The 17,042-nt window shown below is 48.9% G+C and overlaps 1 protein-coding gene across 2 annotated transcripts in view; it reads right to left on the bottom strand.

Annotated features, from left to right (window-relative positions):
* Positions 1-17,042, bottom strand: part of MNT (MAX network transcriptional repressor) — a 105,691-nt gene that overhangs the window by 70,024 nt on the left and 18,625 nt on the right. For both annotated transcript variants that reach the window (XM_006138575.5, XM_006138576.5), the window contains exon 2: positions 2,066-2,624. In XM_006138575.5, the coding sequence (XP_006138637.1) occupies positions 2,066-2,624 (559 nt within the window). The remainder of the gene's footprint in view (positions 1-2,065; positions 2,625-17,042) is intronic.

Below are 17,042 nucleotides of genomic sequence, written 5' to 3'. Positions count from 1 at the left end.
GATTAAGCCCCTCCCCCACCTCCCAGGAGCATGGGGCTGCAGGAGATGAAGGGGTAACTTCTGCTCCTAGCCCCCGCATGTGTGAGGCTCCTGTTCCTGGTCTTCCCTCTCTCCCCCAGCGGGGCTGCTCCTGGATACTGGTTAAACAGTTGGCCCGTTCACGTCCCTAATGTCATCACACCCCTACATGTGGTCTCTCCAGGCCACGGCTAAGACAAACTGGCAGGACAGCATAGGGGCAGCTCTCAGAATCTTCACCTCTGCTGGACCTCTTATCTGGCTGGAGAGAGGAGTTTAGTTACCGGTTATACATAATTTTGTCTCAACAAAGTTCCCCTTTAATTCCTGAACTGAGACACCAAGCACAAAGAACTTGTCCACTGCAGCTAACCATAGGCATGTTTGCTCTGTTACCTTTGTCACATGAGAACCAGGACACTCCTCCTCTGTGAAACAGGCTGCTCGTGTGCTCACCTTGCATTTAATTTAGTATTTAAAATTATCATTGCACAAAGAAATAATGATGATGCTATCTGCCTTGGGAAACTGTTCTAATGACAACCAAATTTGAACTGCTGTTGCTCACAGGGTCCCTCCTAAGGATGTTAAGGACTAGTTGACTAGATGCTTCCTCCCCTTTGCTGCCTCTAGCAGATAGAGGCAGCATGGGGGGAAGGGGGGAGGAAGGGGTACTTCAAAGCGGCAGTGCCGCACAACTGAGCCAGGTATCAGCTGTGCTGCGCTGCTTTGAAACCCCAAGGCGGCGTTTCAAAGGGGCAGCTGCTGCACAGCTGATCCCCAGCTCAGCTGTGCGGTGCTGCCTCTTTAAAATGCCGCCTTGGCATTTCAAAGGGGCAGCACCCGTGGAGCTTGGGGGTCAGCTGGGGACTCCCCAGCTGATCCGGGGCTCTGCGCAGCATTTCGATGGAACCTGGGATCAGCTGGGGAGTCTCCAGCTGACCCCAGGCTCTACGTGGCATGCAGTGCAGCATGGAGCCCGGGGTCAGCAGGGGACTCCGAGTCCCACGCTGACCCCGGGCTCCATGGCTTTGAAATGCACAAGAGCCCTCACTGGGGACTCTTATATATTTCAAAGCAGGCATGCCCACCTGCAGCCAGGAGTTAGCGGGACTTCCTACTGGTCCCCAGCTGTATGCGGAGTTCCACATTCCTCCTTTGAAATGTGCAAAAGCCCCAGTGGGGGCTCTTGTACATTTCAAAGGAGAAAAGCGGAAGTGCCTATCGACTAGTCAAATAGCTGATAGAAATTCCATTGACTACTCGACTAGTCAATTAACCGCAATTTAACATCCTTAGTCCCTGCATGGTTTCCCTGCAGGCTTTTCTTTTTTTTGCTTAAGCAACATTACAGACCTCTTGGGATCAGAGAAGTAGTCTACAGCAGTGGCTCTCAAGCTTTCCAGATAACTTTCCAGGAGTCCGATTTGTCTTGTGTACCATCCAGCTTTCCCCTCACTTAAAAACGACCTTGCTCACAAAATCAGACCTAAAATTACTGTCACAGCATGCCATTACTGAAAAACTGCTGACTTTCTCATTATTAGCCTATAATTATAAAATAAATCAACTGGCATATAAACACTGCACTCACATTTCAGTGTATGGTACGTAGAGCAGGACATATCTCATTGTCTGTAGGAAATTTTAGTTGGTACTGGCGCCAGTTGCTTTTTACACGGCCAGTTATAAAACGAGGCAAATATCTAAATGAGCTGATGTTCCCCTGGAGGACGTCAGTATACTCCAGGGATGTGTGTGCTCCTGGTTGCGAGCCAACTTTTATAATGCAATGTGGGGTCAGGCCAAACCCTGCGCTCTGGTCAGAGCAAACCAAGCCAACATCCCACTGTTGATCCAAACACTCATGGAACATGCCTGGTGCTGATCTGACTGTGGACAGGGTTGGAGAACCCTCCACAGAGCAGCGATCAAAAACCCCATCCCCCCCCCACGCCTCCTCCCTTTTCCTTTCCCTAATGGGTGCTCCAGCGAGCTGACCACAGGACACATGCATGAAGCAGTGTAAGAGTTTCTAGGGACTCACCCGCCAGGTCTCTTCTTCTGCTCATTTGGTTTGGCATCTTCGGCCGGGGCCAGCTTAAGAGCGTTGAGCTGCTGAGGCGGTGCCGGGTGCTGCTGCAGAGGCTGATGGGGCTGAGGCTGGATTGGCTGTGGAACCACATGATGCTGAGAGATGGCCAGCACTGGAGCGGCATACTGCTGCAACTGCTTGGGGCTCCCTGAAGGGGGCGTAGCAGCCTTGACGTCTGGGAGAAGGGGGCCGGGTGGTCTCTGTATGACAGGTGCACCGGAGGACACCTCCTTGCTGATGCTGGGAGTGCTTATGAGAGGCGGGTGGCGTATGAGCGAAGGGGACAGGGTGGCTTGCTGAGGGGGGCTAGTGACCACGGGGATGGGAATGACTGATATGGGGGCTGCTAGGGGCGGAGGCGGAGGAGGGGGAGGAGCTGGCGCAGGGGGAGAGATGGGCACTGCTGGGATTTCGTTCCTGGGCTCCTCTGGGTGGACGGCATTGTTAACCCTTTGTACGCTGGCCTTCTTCTGCTCCTGTTCCCGCTCTAGGCGGAGCTTTTCATTTTCTTCTGTAAAAGAAAACAGAAAGTGCTCATAGTGAAGCCCTTTGCCCGGACACTGTATTTGCCATCCGTAGGTCTCTGGTAATATCGGTATCCCTCCCTTTTGCTGATGGGGGAACGGAGACCCAGGGCGATGAAATGCCTTGTCCTAGTCCAGGCAGTAAGTTAGTGCAGAGCAATGAACACAGCTTGGGGCTCTCGATTCCCTGTCCTGCAACCCAGCTATGAGATCCTGCTACTTTCTCCGCTCACCTTCCCTTGATTCGTGCGTCAATAATAAAATACTTGCACATTTACCCGGCGTTGCTCAGGCCTTTATCTCAATATTTTATTTTATTCTTTTTTAAAATAAAAGGAAAATTCCTACCAAGGCGGCTTGTTCTTCCCCTTCCTGTCCCTATCAGGGAACGAGAGCAAAGTGCTCAGCTCATCTGCCCCCTGCACTCTCCAGCCAGAGGGAGGAATGCAGGAAACTGTGTACTTTCCCCTTGTTTCCTGACAAATGGGAACAGATAGCAGTGTCTCTGTACGAATCGGAGAGGGTAGGGGAGCCTCAACTTCCCCCTCATCCTCTCTAAAGGGTGCCTGGCTGGCTCAAAGCTTGGATAGTCCCAAGGGGGCGGGATGCGTCCCCAGCCAGCCCCTTTCATGGTATTTCTGTCTCTAAGGTTGCCAGATGATGTAACCAAAAATACCGAACACCTCCCCCCCTCCACAAAAAAAGAAAAACACTGGGGAAAAAATTCTGTTGAGGAGGGAAAAAAGGGAGACAGCAAAGTTGTTGAGCACAAAAAAAAAAAAAAAAAAAAAAAAGCAAGGGGCGCCGGGGGGAGGCCCAGTTGCCTAGTGTGTTGTAGGGTTGTCAGGTGTCCAATATTTTCACCTCCTAGGTGGAGACAAAAATCAGAAAATATCGGACATTTTAGGTGTCTGGTATTTTCTGAAATTTTTTACCGGACAAGAGGTGAAAATACCAGACTGTCTGGGTCAATACCGGACATCTGGCAACCCTATCTGTCCCTTTTCTGAGAAGCAATCCCATTCCAGGCACAGCCTATTGCCCTGGCACAAATAAACCCTGATCTTGCTCGTAGGGTTGCCAGGTGTCCAGTATTGACCCGGACAGTCCGGTATTTTCACCTCTCGTCCGGTAAAAAAATTCAGAGAATATCGGACACCTTAGATGTACGGTATTTTCTGAATTTTCTCCCGGCCAGGAGGCAAAAATGCTGGGCACCTGGCAACCCTACAAACACTCAGCGCCTGGCCTCCCAGCAATGCTTCCCCTGGGTCTTAGTGCTCAACCTCTGCCCTGCACTCACTTTTAAAGGGGACATGCTGTTTTATTTTAATTTTTTTTTTTTTGGCTTAAGTGTTTGGAGTCCTTTTTTTTTTTTTTTTTTGGCTCAACAACTTTGGTCTCCCCCCCTTTTTTCCCCTTCAACAGAATTTTTCCCAGTATTGTTGTTGGGTTTTTTTTTGGGGGGGGGGGTCGGTATTTTTGTTTCAACTATCTTGCAACCCTACTTGCTCAGTATACCAAATTTGGCAGTCCTAGCTCTTACCATTTAGTTCTTGAACAAACAGAGAGACAGACAGACAAACTCAAACAGGGAGTAGAAGATAATGTGCTGCCTTCAGAACCAGACCTTCAGGACAAGAAACCAAAGGGTCCCGCACACATCCAACCACAAACCCACCAGCCTACTCTCCCCGACAGCAGTGAGACCAGGCAGTCTGGCAGAAAAGACATATACTACTAGATAACCCACCCGCTGTCTCAAGTAGCGGAGCTGCCAATGTCCTGGCCCAATCTGCCCTCCCAAAATGTGACACCCCTCCCCCCCTCACAAATTATAAGACTAGGTCTCACTGCCTTACTGGTATACGGAACATCTCGTACCAGACAAGACCAACAGATTATAAAGATCTGCCTCTTGCCTCCGGGTAGTGGCCTTCTCCCTGCTTCCTCAGAGATGATAAAACCATTTTCACAGCAGGTCTAGCTAGTTGTGCAATAATGTATATAGTGGGTGGGGCATGAGCTACCTTTTGGCCTCCACAGCTCTTATCTTATATACCCTGAACTAGGCAGGCCCAGAGCAAACCCTCCGATCTAAATACCTCGGACCCCCAGGCTACAAATCTGGAGTCTTGGCATTAAGAAAGATGAAGCACATTTATTTTTAACCCTTGCCTCCCAGAAGCTGGTTCAAAATGAAACCAAACCCCATCCAAAGAAACTTAAGGACAAGGAATCGCTGGCCCTATCCTCCGCACGCCGTCACACAGTTTTAAGCAGGCCCTTTGCAGGGAGCCCTCCGACACGGTGCCTTGCCAGAGAACTCTTTTCCCTCCAGCTCAGGGCGCCAGTCCAGGTCCAACAAAAGACCCTGCTGCCGCGTACTGCACTGCAGCAGAATTCAATCCCCATCAACTCTGTCCACGTCTTGCTTTTTCCATTTATAAACAGGCCAAGGGCTCTTGAATGTCTTTAAAGGGACCCGATCCTGCAACGGCTGAAGCAGCAGTGACAAAACTCCTCAGGGTTTCCAGGGGGGTGGGATCAGGCCCAAAGAGAAAGGAGACAATGACAGTGTCCGGCCTTAAAAAAACATCCTGGCTTCATCTCCCTAAGGCAGCGGTTTTCAAGCTAGGGGTCATGACCCAAGACTGGGTGGAGGAATGTCGGATGCTGGGTCTTGTTATTGCAGGGTGATCAGGTGACCAGTGGGGGTGCTAAGGCAGCTCCCTGTCTGTCCTGCACAGCAGACTGTGCTGCGCCCCAGAAGCAGCTGCCAGCAGGCCCAGCTCCTAGGCAGGGGGAGAGCGCACAGGGCTCCATGCACTGCCCCGGTCCTGAGCACTAGCTCCACCCTCCAATTGGCTGAGGACCTACCGCTGGCTGTTTCTGAGGGCAGCATGGTCTGCGGTGCCAGGAGAGGCAAGAAGCTGCCTTAGCCCCCCCCCCCGCTGTACCACTAACCAGGAGCTGCTCAAGGTAAGCCCTTCTTGGCCCAGCCTGACCCCCCACAAAGCCAGAGCCCCTTCCGACCCCCCAAAGCGCTCATCCTCAGCCCCATCCTGGAGCTCACACTCCAGTCACGTTATGTTGGGTCGTGGCATCAGCGATTTCCTTCAACTGGGTCATGAGAAAAAGAGTTTGAAAACCGCTGCCCTACGGAGATCCTGTGCATGAGTCAGGCAAACCCTTCCAGCTCATGCATCTCTCTTTGACTTCACACAGCTGTGAGCCAGTCCCTCCACCGCCTAATATCAACACTGGGCATGTGGTTCAAAAGGCCTCCCTGGGGTGATTCAGGACAGAAAGGACTTCTTGGGTTTGAGATCTTTGGGTATGTCTACACTACCCCGCTAGTGCGAACTAGTGGGGTAATGTATGCATACCGAACGTGCAAATGAAGCCCGGGATTTGAATTTCCCGGGCTTCATTTGCATAAGCCGGCCGGCGCCATTTTTAAATGCCGGCTTGTTCGAACCCCGTGCCGCGCGGCTACACGCGGCACGGGCTAGATAGTTCGAACTAGCAAGCCATTCCGAACTATCTGTACGCCTCGTTACACGTTCCACGAGGCGTACAGATAGTTCGGAATGGCTTGCTAGTTCGAACTATCTAGCCCGTGCCGCGTGTAGCCGCGCGGCACGGGGTTCGAACAAGCCGGCATTTAAAAATGGCGCCGTCCGGCTTATGCAAATGAAGCCCGGGAAATTCAAATCCCGGGCTTCATTTGCACGTTCGGTATGCATACATTACCCCGCTAGTTCGCACTAGCGGGGTAGTGTAGACATACCCTTCCTGATTTACGGCTGGGGGAGGGTGCAATCCCACAACACTGAAGTCAATGGCAGCTGGGCCACCAACTTCAGTGGGAGCTGTGTGAAGCCTTCAGTGAGGAGGAATTCAGCTGGAACCCACAGACTTACTTCTGCTGTGAAACTGTGGCGAGGCAGGAGCAAGGCTCGTAAATTACATCTCGTTGCCATTGTGCATTAGTCATGCCCTTTCACTTAACTTTGACATGCCCGTGTGTATTTTTACACCACCAGACAAAATGTGTGTGTCCTGACTAGCAAAATAAACCCCCGTTAACCATGTGCCGGGTTCCTGGCTTGAATTGTGCAAATATGGCACATCTGAAATGTATTTATACTAGTGCTAAGACCCAGATAGACTTGGCATCTCCACACATCCCTGCTTGACATCAAATTCCTAGAAAACAAACTCACTCCTTTGAAGTGGGCAAACAACCCCCTACCTGCAAGTTTAAGGGGTGACTGCAGTCACGGAGTTACTCCACAAATCTGGTACCAACGACCTCTCCTTCCCCTGAATGATCCTCAAATACTCAGGAGCAAAGGAACCAGTGGTACAGCAAGTCTAGCATTCTATCTTTGACGCTCCCAAATGATTCAGAGGGAAGATACAAGAATGGCCCACTATTGTCAAATGCAACTGTCCCCCGGAAGAAACTAGGAGTTGTCCTGCATTCTGAAGCATGTAAGGGGTCTGACTCAATGAAGATATTTACACTGCACACCAGTACTCCCATTTTTTCACTACTTTCCCCTAGACGGCAGCACCAAAACCAGATGGAAATAAAAGAGACTGGTAATACCAGAAAGTGGGGGTTTTGAGCAAGTAGAATTTGAGCCTCTGCTTATTCTAGCTGGTTTGGCGTCTTCACCTCTTGATGCTAGACATGATCGTTTCTGTACCACAGGAGCAGCATGATCCAGCAGCAAAGGCTCTGGACAGGGAGTCAGAAAACCCGGGTTCCATTCCTAGCACAGATTTGGGCAAGACGCTTTCCCTGTCTGGGTCTCTGTTTAGACTGGGGTTGTGTCTCACTATCTGTGAGCACGGAGCCTACCACAATGGATCCCTGCTCTCAAATGGGCCTCTAGGTGCTACTAGAATGTAAATAACATTATGCCATTGATGTCAATCCAGAGTAACGCCACTCACTTTAGTTACCATGGATTGTAAAATGGAGCAGAATTTGGCCCTGAGTCAGTAAATGAACCCAAAACATCTAAAACATCATCCATCATAAAGGCACATAGATTTTAAATAAAGCTAGTAAGGTGATGTAATGCAACTCCTCTAATGTCCACCTAATTCTTTGATGACTTCTAGCCCTATAAAAATGAGGAGTCCTGTTGCACCCCACAGACTAACAAATACATTAGATCATGAGCTTTCATGGGTAAAACCCACTTCATCAGATGAGCTGGAGTGGAAAATACAGAATCCAAGGAATATAGGACTCAAAAGCAGTTACCTGTCAACTGCAGGACCCATGTTAATGAAATTAAGTAAGTAGGCTGGATGTGTCCCATTCATAACTATTGATGTGAAAATGCGAATATCCAAGGTTGGGGAAATTGGCTTTGTAGTGCATTAACCAGTTAATATCTTTATTCAAGCCCAGAATAACAGTGTCAAACTTGTAAATGAATTCCAGTTCAGCAGTCTCTCTCTGTAATTGTGTGATAAAATTCCTTTGTAGAGAATGACTACTTTTAAATCCATTACTGAATGTCCTATCCCTACAGTACACTGGCTAGAACTGGGCAGAGTAGTCAAATTAAACAAAATCAACAGAAGCCCACATCAACTTACATTTAATTGGGGATTTCCCTTTTGCACCAGCGACACAAAAACCGCTGATAAAACTCTTTCCCAAGCAGTCTTCCAACACACTCTTCTAAACAATCCTTTTCACACATACAGAACTGAATGCTCAGCTCCACTTCATGGCAGTTTTTCTCAATTAAAAACAAATGCTTTTTGCATTAGTTGAATTGCTTAGTGGGGCAAGTGGGGAAGGAGGTGGAGGGAATAAAATGTTCTTCCAGATGCTGGCAGAACTTTCGTCCCATTCCAACATGCCTGTTTGCTGTCGGATATGATACTGGGTATTTCCTATCACCAACCCACTCTCAGAAAAGTATTCAGGTACAATTCTGCACTCATCTAAACAGGCACAACCCTGACTGGAATCAACCAGACTTGCAGCAGAGTAACTGAAAGCAGACTTTGGCACAGTGCATATCAGGGAGGGGATAGAACACTCAGAAGGAAAAGGAACAGCAGCAGACAGTGTAAAATATGCAGAGAGCAAATTCCAACCGAGGGCAGCTCAGTGTGTTTCCTGCGGTTGAGGCAAAGGAGGAAAAGAAGCTTTATTTTCACCCCCCTATTACAGCTGCTGCCAATGAACCTTGAGAATCCTGGTTCATTTCTCAGCTGCAGTAACAAGCAAAGTGCAAACCCAACCAGACCCCAGGCTGGGACAAGGACTCGGTTCAGAATGCTCCAGCATCTAAAAAAGCGGAAGGCAACATTTGGATCAGGCTCAAAAACTAGGGCTAGGTTTCCAACGCTTTGCGTGAGACACATGGGGTGGAAAGCATGTGAAACTCCACACTTGGAATCTGGGTTTTCCCAAGCTCCCGGCACATTCGTATGCAGTGCTTAGATGCAGTCTGTTACAGAGATCAAGGCCAACTTGTGAAGCTGGCATGTGGGAGCCCTCAAAGCAAGGGGGGGTTTGGACTGTGGTGTTGGGCTTGACTGTGGTCTTCTCTAATACAAGCAACCGTGAGGAAATGATATTACCAACATCATTTTTTTAAAGGAAGATGTAAGGGCAAACACCTGTCAGCAGGATTCCACTGATGTAAACAATTTTAAAGCTGAATTACCAACCATTTCAGACTGATTCACTTAAACTGAACAACATTAAGAATGAATAAATAAAAGCCCTTTGTCTGCTGTTCTTTTACTCCAATTTGCTGCCTGGTTGGCCGCCAGAACCAACAGGATTGCCCTGGCACAGAATACAAGAGGAAATTCGATCCGGGTGACCTGGTGACTAATTGTTCTCTCTTTTTCATGTTTGAGCAGGCTCTCCAGCATTAGAGCTGCTGGGCAGTTTTGCTCCAAGAGGCAAGGAGTATGTCACCGGTGCCAGATTTTACTGCCTGTGATGGAGGGACGAAGAACCTCTAACTAGCTGAAAGAAGTTAAAAAATTCTGGTCTGATAATAAACTGCTGGACTTACTGCAAGTCTGGTTAAGGCTGGTAAACCCTGAAACCAAATTCATCCCTGGGACAACTCAACAGAAGTCCATGATGAATGAAAGTCCGTCCAGGCTCCTGGTATTTAAGTCAGGATAAGTAGAGCCCTGCAAATAGCCACTTTATATTTGTGATTATCCGCATCTGCGGATATGGGTGCAGGTATCCATTAGGGATGTAAACAAGTTGTCGAGTATACAATTAACTGATAAGCCTAAGCTTATTGGTTAATCTTTTCAACTACTCACATTTCCCAACGCCTTTACTGCCTCTGTATCAGAGGCAGCAAGGAGGGGGAAGCAGGAGCTGGTGCTGGGGGAGCCAGCTTAAAAGATGGTTCCCTGCAGCACTGGCTGCATGGTGTCCTCCTCCCCCCTCCACCTGTATTAGAGGCAGCAGCGGAGAGGGGGGAGGCAGGAGAGGCTGCTGCAGAGCAGCCTCTGCCCACAGGGAGCTCATACCTTCTGCGGACAGGGGTTGCTGCCACCCCTCCGCTGCTGCCTCACGGGAGGCAACAACACGGGATGGCAGGAAGCCGGTCTGCGCAGGGAGCTGGTTTTTAAACTGGCTCCCCTCATGGACTGGCACCGCTTACCACCCCACTCTGCTGCCTCTGATACAGAAGCAGCAGCACAGGGTGGCAGGAGGCTCCTGGGAGTGGGGCTGGAGAGCACTGGATGCCGCCCCACCCCTGTGGAAGATAGAATAGTCAAGTATCCGATAGGAATGAATGTGGTTACTCGACTATTCAATTAACTGATATCTAGCATCCCTAGTAACTGTGGTTCATTTTTGCAGATACAGACACAAAACTTTGTACCTAGAACCCTGCAAATTTACGGGTCTCTGCCGCTCTTTTTCACGGCTATGGATATGGATACCAATTTCGAATTTGTGCAGATCTCTAAGAATAGCTATAATGTAAGACCCCAGAATATGGCCTGCATTTGCCCCGTGACCTCAAAGTGAGGGCAATGCTAATCAATTTACACATCAGTATTGTTAGTGAAAAATCACACAATGAGCAATTTTCATTCATCCCAGCAGATAAGAGAGCAGGAAAGTCAGCTGACAGCAGGAGCGGCCTGAGGCCGGCTGCAGCAGTTGGCGCCGGCTGCAGCAGCTGGCGCCCTAGGCGGGGCTGCACAATCGGCGCCCCTGCCTGCACGGCTGTCAATGGTCGTGATGTCATCATCAGGTGCCCGGGCCAGCGGCGCCTTAGGCAGCTGCCTAGCTCGCCTAGGCTCATGAGCCGCCCCTGGCTGACAGGCATGTCCTCTTGCTCAGAAACATTTATGTAAATGCAGCACAAAGCAGGCTACTGACCAGCTGCCCACTAGGCCTTTGGTGTCACGAATGCAGGGCTAGAGGAATCATTTCAAGGATGGGTTAGCCAATCTATAACACAATAGATCAATGACATGAGTTATTTATAAACACAAAGGAACTGAACTGGCATTTGCTCCTGAATATGCAAAGGGGAAAAGTGTGGCCAAGACAGCTCTCTTAATTACACCAGACAGACCTCAGGGAAGTAGAGTCTCTGCCGAACCTCCTCCTCAAGCTTATACCTGTGCCTAACTGGTGAGGCCTCAGCTGGAGTCTCCTGTGGGCACCACATGTTAAGAAAGCAGTGAGCAAATTGGACAGAGTCCACAGGAGAGGAACAAACGCGATAAGAGATTTAGAAAACATGACCTGTGTGGAAAGGCGGAAAGAAATGAGCATGTTTGGTTTAGAGATAAGAGTCTCCAAATATGTAAAATGCTGTTGTAAAGAAGTTGATGATCAATCATTCTCCCTGGCCATAGAGAGTAGGATAAGAAGCAAGCAGCTTGGTTTGCAGTAAGGGAGAGTCAGGTAAGATATTAGGGAAAATGAACGTTCAGGATAGCTAAGCACTGGAATAGGGAGGCTGTGGAAACTGATCATCGGAGAATTTTAAGGCCAGGTCAGACAAACACCCCAGTGTAAGAGGATGAGCTAGATGACCTCTTGAAGTCTCTTCCAGTCTTATATTTCTAAGAGCTTTTAAGAAGTCCTTTGAGAGCTCTTTAGAAGTCTATATGAAATAACTTGGGTGGCCTCAGACAATTTTTTCCCCATCTGTATCATATGTACAAATACAGAAGCACATGGCATATCTCTCGTATATGACAGTCCACACACACTCATCAAGGCCCACTTTTGTATGAGTTCACCTAGACGGTCTCATACAAATCCAATATGCAGAACACACTAGGGATATGAATGGGTAACTGGTTACCTGGTTAGCACCACGTATTGGGTAACGGTTATCTGGGAACCGTCCCCTGCCCGCAGCCTGCTGCTGGCTCCCAGGCCATTTGGGCTGGGAATCAGCAGCTTCACATGGAGCCGGAAGCTGGATTTGACATCCCTAGAACACACGGGATGTTTATGACATTCACAAGGCCCCGGTATTTCTGGCCTGCTCGGATTCCTGAACAGGGGCCAACATCCCCAAATTCACCCCCATCACGGTCACCCTCCGTTTACATTCTCAGTAGAGGCAGCCAGGCCTGAGGGGACTATGAAAGCGGAACTCCTCTCAAATCCCTCGGGGACTCTCTAGGTCACATGCTGGAACTGGGAAACTTTCACTACCCCCGCTCAAGCTGTCCATGTTCCGTGGCTGGATTTCAGTCCCTCGGGCTGAGGATCTGAGTTCAGCTGCAGCCCCAACTGGAGCGGCTGCACCTAATAAAGGAGCAGGACTGCCGCACTAGCAGCAAGAGGAAGAGAAGAGACAGCAAATCATGTCACATGAGGAGGACACAGGTAGCAGGGTCAACAGTCTCTGATAGTGAACTGGTGCTATTTTAGGGCCTCACTGGTTCACATCAAGGACTCTTAACTTTGTTATGTAATAATCGCCTGGGTTTATGTCTAACGCCTACTTTGCCTGGAAATTTCCTCAAGCTGCAATTACAAGTAGTAGTTCTGCAGACAGAGCTATATACACCTCCTGCTACCACTCGGCAGGAGCGGCTGCTGTCAGGAATGCAGAAGTTCACCGAAGGAGCAGGCTGCGGCCTTCCAGGAAAACACATTTTGCAAGAGTACAATATGAAGGATTCCTGCTGTTTGTCGTGTTGCTAACTGGACAGACCATCAGCTTTCACAACTGACATGTCAAGAGCATCTGCCTGTGCTAAATCCGCCATCTTTGATATACATATGCTGGAATATTGAGAGAACATGCCAGAAGTGCACATGCACTTATGCACTGGCCTAATTCTCATGGGCTGTGTCTACACAGTAGCGTTATTCCGAAATAACATCGTCCGCCTTTACACTACAAGCAGACAATGTCGAAATAATTTTGAGCTGGAGCAGTGGTGTGCAACCCATGGCTCGTGACCCCCAAGAGGTTCATGGATGTCTTCCCAGGAGGTAACAGTATTTAGATCCGGCAGGCCAGGGACTGAGCCCGGCTGTTGGTGGCCACACAGTGTGGAACTTAGATCTGGCCAGCTGGTGGGGCCCCCACAGCACGGGGGTTGCAGATCAAAAAGATTGTGCACCACTGAACTGGAGGACTTCTTACTCCAACTCCAGTAGCCCTCGTCGTAAGGGAAGTCGGAGGAAGAGTGCTCTTTCGGATTTCCTGCTGTGTAGACAGCGCCAAAAGCCAAAATAAGCTATTTCGACTTCAGCTGAACAATTGACCTAGCTCAAGTTGCGTAGCTTATTTTGGCTTTCGCCCTGCTGTGTAGACATGCCCTTGGTGTAAATCAGAACTTCCTGGAGTCAATGCAAAGAAAACCAGATGGCACATCCAGGCACATTTCAATGTATATTTGAACCATTTAATGCTTCAGGTAGTGGGGAACGCAAAGAAATTATTGTATTAATTTGCACATGCCACACAAAAGCTCTGATAGATCACACATCAGTATTACTCCAGATTTACACCAGTTTAAATGGGTGGGAGATGGGTCCCTCCTGTTAATTCTTTTTCCTTTACCTCTGATAAATCTTAACTCAGATATTTATTTCATACTGATAATCGTGTAGTTTATGTCCATTTTTGTGCCTCTTGGCTTGAATTTCCAAAAGAATGTAAGGGAATTAGGGGTCAGTTTAGAAAGGGAAAATCCCATTGGATTTGAATGGGGATTGGGTGCCAAACTGCCTTTGAAAATCTCTTTTACTGTTAACTAGAGATGATGATGCTCTGTTTCTCAGTTTGCAAACAGGTCCCTCTCTAGAAAGGTTAGCCGTGTATACTGAATAAGCAGTAAAATAACAGTTTAATAAACACAGAATTCCTTTCCCTTTAGTTTGGTTGCTTCATGGGGTTGGAGTGGGAGAAATGCAACAGACAAATCCTGTAGAGCTGTGCTAGAAATAGGGATGTAAGAGGTTAACCATTTTAACGGTTACTCGATAAGCATCAGCTTATTGGTTTCAGTTATGGTTAGATGCCGGCTCCCGGCCCTGCTCCTGGGGAGTCCGCTGCCGCCCCGTTGGTTCTTCAGTATAAAGCTTATACTGCAGAGCCTGCAGTGCAGCTGGTTCCCCGGGGAGCGGGGCCAGGAACCAGTATGCTAGTTTATAAGCTAGCTCCTGACATACACTGGCTCCCAGGGAGCTGGCTGCCACCCTGTATTGCAGGCGTGGGGTGACAGCTGGCTCCCCAGAAGCAGGGTCAGCAGCTGAAGCCAGTGAACATGGGGAGCCGGCTGCCACCCCAGGCTCTGCAGTCTAGCTTTATTCTGCAGAGTCCGCAGCACGTGTAACCACTAAGATATTTAACGGTTACATTTTTAACCGTTTTAAACCTCCCGAACAAGAAACGGACCTTAGGCCAGCTTGTGGAGACCAACTGTGTTGGTGCATTTTTGTCATTTCCCGTTTTAGTGCAGCGCTCACCCTAAGTGTCTTATGTTACAGCAAACACCTCCTCTCCCAGCATTCCAAGTGGGCTAAAGCAATAATCAGCTGTCTGGAGGACAATGCCATGCAGCTGAAGTTTGCTTACAAATGTCTGGGCGGGACAGCGTAGCTACAAACAATGGAGTTCTGAAACGAATACGTGCTTGGTTTGATCTTTCTGGTGGGAGTCCCCCTGTTGGGAATAGGAAAAGAGAACAGGCTTGGACAAAGAATGGAGGAGGATGCTGTTTTTTTCCCCCAGACTTCTAAGACTTCAAAAGCAGCACAATATCTTTGGATTACCATTGTCAGGCAAATAACACTCACGATGCATCTTATGGCCCCATTCCTGTAATCCACTGAGACCTCTCTGAATTGTGAATGGAAAACTGCAAACCAACCAGAACCCCACTGTTGGCAATGGGAAGACTATTTATTTTCTGCTTTTGCAGACCCCAGGTTATGGAGAGAAGCAGAGAAGATGAGGGAGGTTTTTGAAGGTAAAATCCCACTGGAACCGATGGCAAGAACTCACAGTCCATGACGGAAAAGGCCGACCCTGCCCTCCCAAAGTGGTTCCCTGCTGACCCGAAGGTAGAGGACAGCTGGGAATTGAGCAGTGGGCTTGCAGACAGGTGTGGCTAGGAGGCAGAATAAGGTATGAAATCCTGAGATTTGGTAGTTCAGATAAAAATGACAAAATGCAACCCCAATTTCGCCCTTCCGTCTCTACCGAATTCCCTTCTGTTCAGCTGCATTGCACCCTTTTCCCATCGGGTCAGTCAGGATCTCTACTACAGTGAAGAGGGCACTGGACTAGCGCTCTGCTTGGGTGCAGTGTTTAAACCTATCCTGGACTCAAGTCCACCTGGCCCAACCCACGCCCGAGAGGGCTGAATCATTTTCCAACCTGACCTGACCCCAACCGTCCCCTCTTTTATTCTCCACGGAGGTGGGAATCAAGAAACCTAGATTCTGTTTCTTCACCCTGTTGTGTGACCTTGGCCAAAATCACTCCACCTCAGTTTTCCCATATGGGGCCAATGAAATGTTATCTTCCTCTTTGAAAGCACTTTGAAACTGATGGATGAAATAGGTGCTAAGTAGTATTAAATCCTGAGATTTAATCTTAGGAGGGATAGCTCAGTGGTTTGAGCATTGACCTGCTAAACCCAGGGTTGTGAGTTCAATCCTTGCGGAGGCCATTTAGGGATTTGGGGCAAAAATTTGACAGGGATGGTACTTGGTCCTGCTGTGAAGGCAGGGGACTGGACTTGATGACCTTTCAAGGTCCCTTCCAGTTCTAGGAGATAGGCAATCTCCATTAATTTAATTTTAAAAAAATAGTCAACTCTGTTCAACCCTAGAAAAGGCAGGATACTACCACCTCAGACTTCACAGAGGCTGCTTGTAGGATCCTCAAATCCTTTCTCCTGGGCACCGAGGAGCCCAATTCATATGGGAGGAAGAGCATCCCAGTTTCAGGAATGTACCAAACCTAACACAGGACTGATGTTGTCCATGAGACAAGCTGAAGGAGAGTTGCTTTTTGGAGAGCAGACAGGGGAATCTATGAGCAGCGAGAGACTGAGGAGGACGTCACCTCAAAAAAAAAAAAAAAACCTCTTTCACTGTATCAGAGCAAAATGTTACATCTGGTCTTGGCTGGAGGCACTAGTTCTAATGGAAGAAGCAAGATACATGGGGGTAAAACTATGTACCTTCTGGTTCAATTTGCCTTTAAAAATTCCTATGGGCCTTTTATCTGTGATCGTTTTTATGCAGAGTTATGACACACGGGCACAATCCTCCACACCCTACACATGTACTCTTCACTAGCTCACCCACAACACCCGTGGCGGGGGGTGGGGGGAAAAAGAGACTGACCAGCTGCACTTGGTACCCGCCTGGCTTTAGGCACATCTTGGACACCAGGAGTTCTGGTTTGTTTATTTATAATACTCTCCTGGCTTGGCAGCTTGCACTGTCCACACCTTCCTCTATGAGAGATGCAAACGCCTTCCCCACCCGTCTGCTACGGATCAGCCATTCTTTGTCTGTGTAGTCATAGCTCACAGATGCCAAGGTCAGAAGGAACCACGTGATCCAGAGTAGCCTCTGGTATAACACAAGCTATCCACTTCCCCAAAATGCTTCCTAACGCCTGCATTTGAGAAAAACATCCACTCTTGATTTAAAAGTTGCCAGTGACGGAGACTACACCATGACTCTGGTAAATGGTTCCAACGTTCCTCAGGGCACACGCTCATCCCGCGTCCCTGCAGTTCCTGGGGCCAACCGCTGCTGCCACCCCACGCCACTAACTCCCAAGGCCTTGTCCTTCAGGGGATGGGGTGCAATGGGGGAGAGAGGGCAGGGCAGTGGTGGGAAGGGGCGGGGCTTGGGGATCGAGATGGAC

Source organism: Pelodiscus sinensis, chromosome 21, assembly GCF_052426305.1.
Source record: "Pelodiscus sinensis isolate ZL-2025 chromosome 21, ASM5242630v1, whole genome shotgun sequence".
NCBI classification, from domain to species: domain Eukaryota; kingdom Metazoa; phylum Chordata; order Testudines; family Trionychidae; genus Pelodiscus; species Pelodiscus sinensis.
The sequence above is the reverse complement of the archived record's forward strand: the minus strand, read 5'-3'. Positions and strand labels throughout refer to the sequence as shown.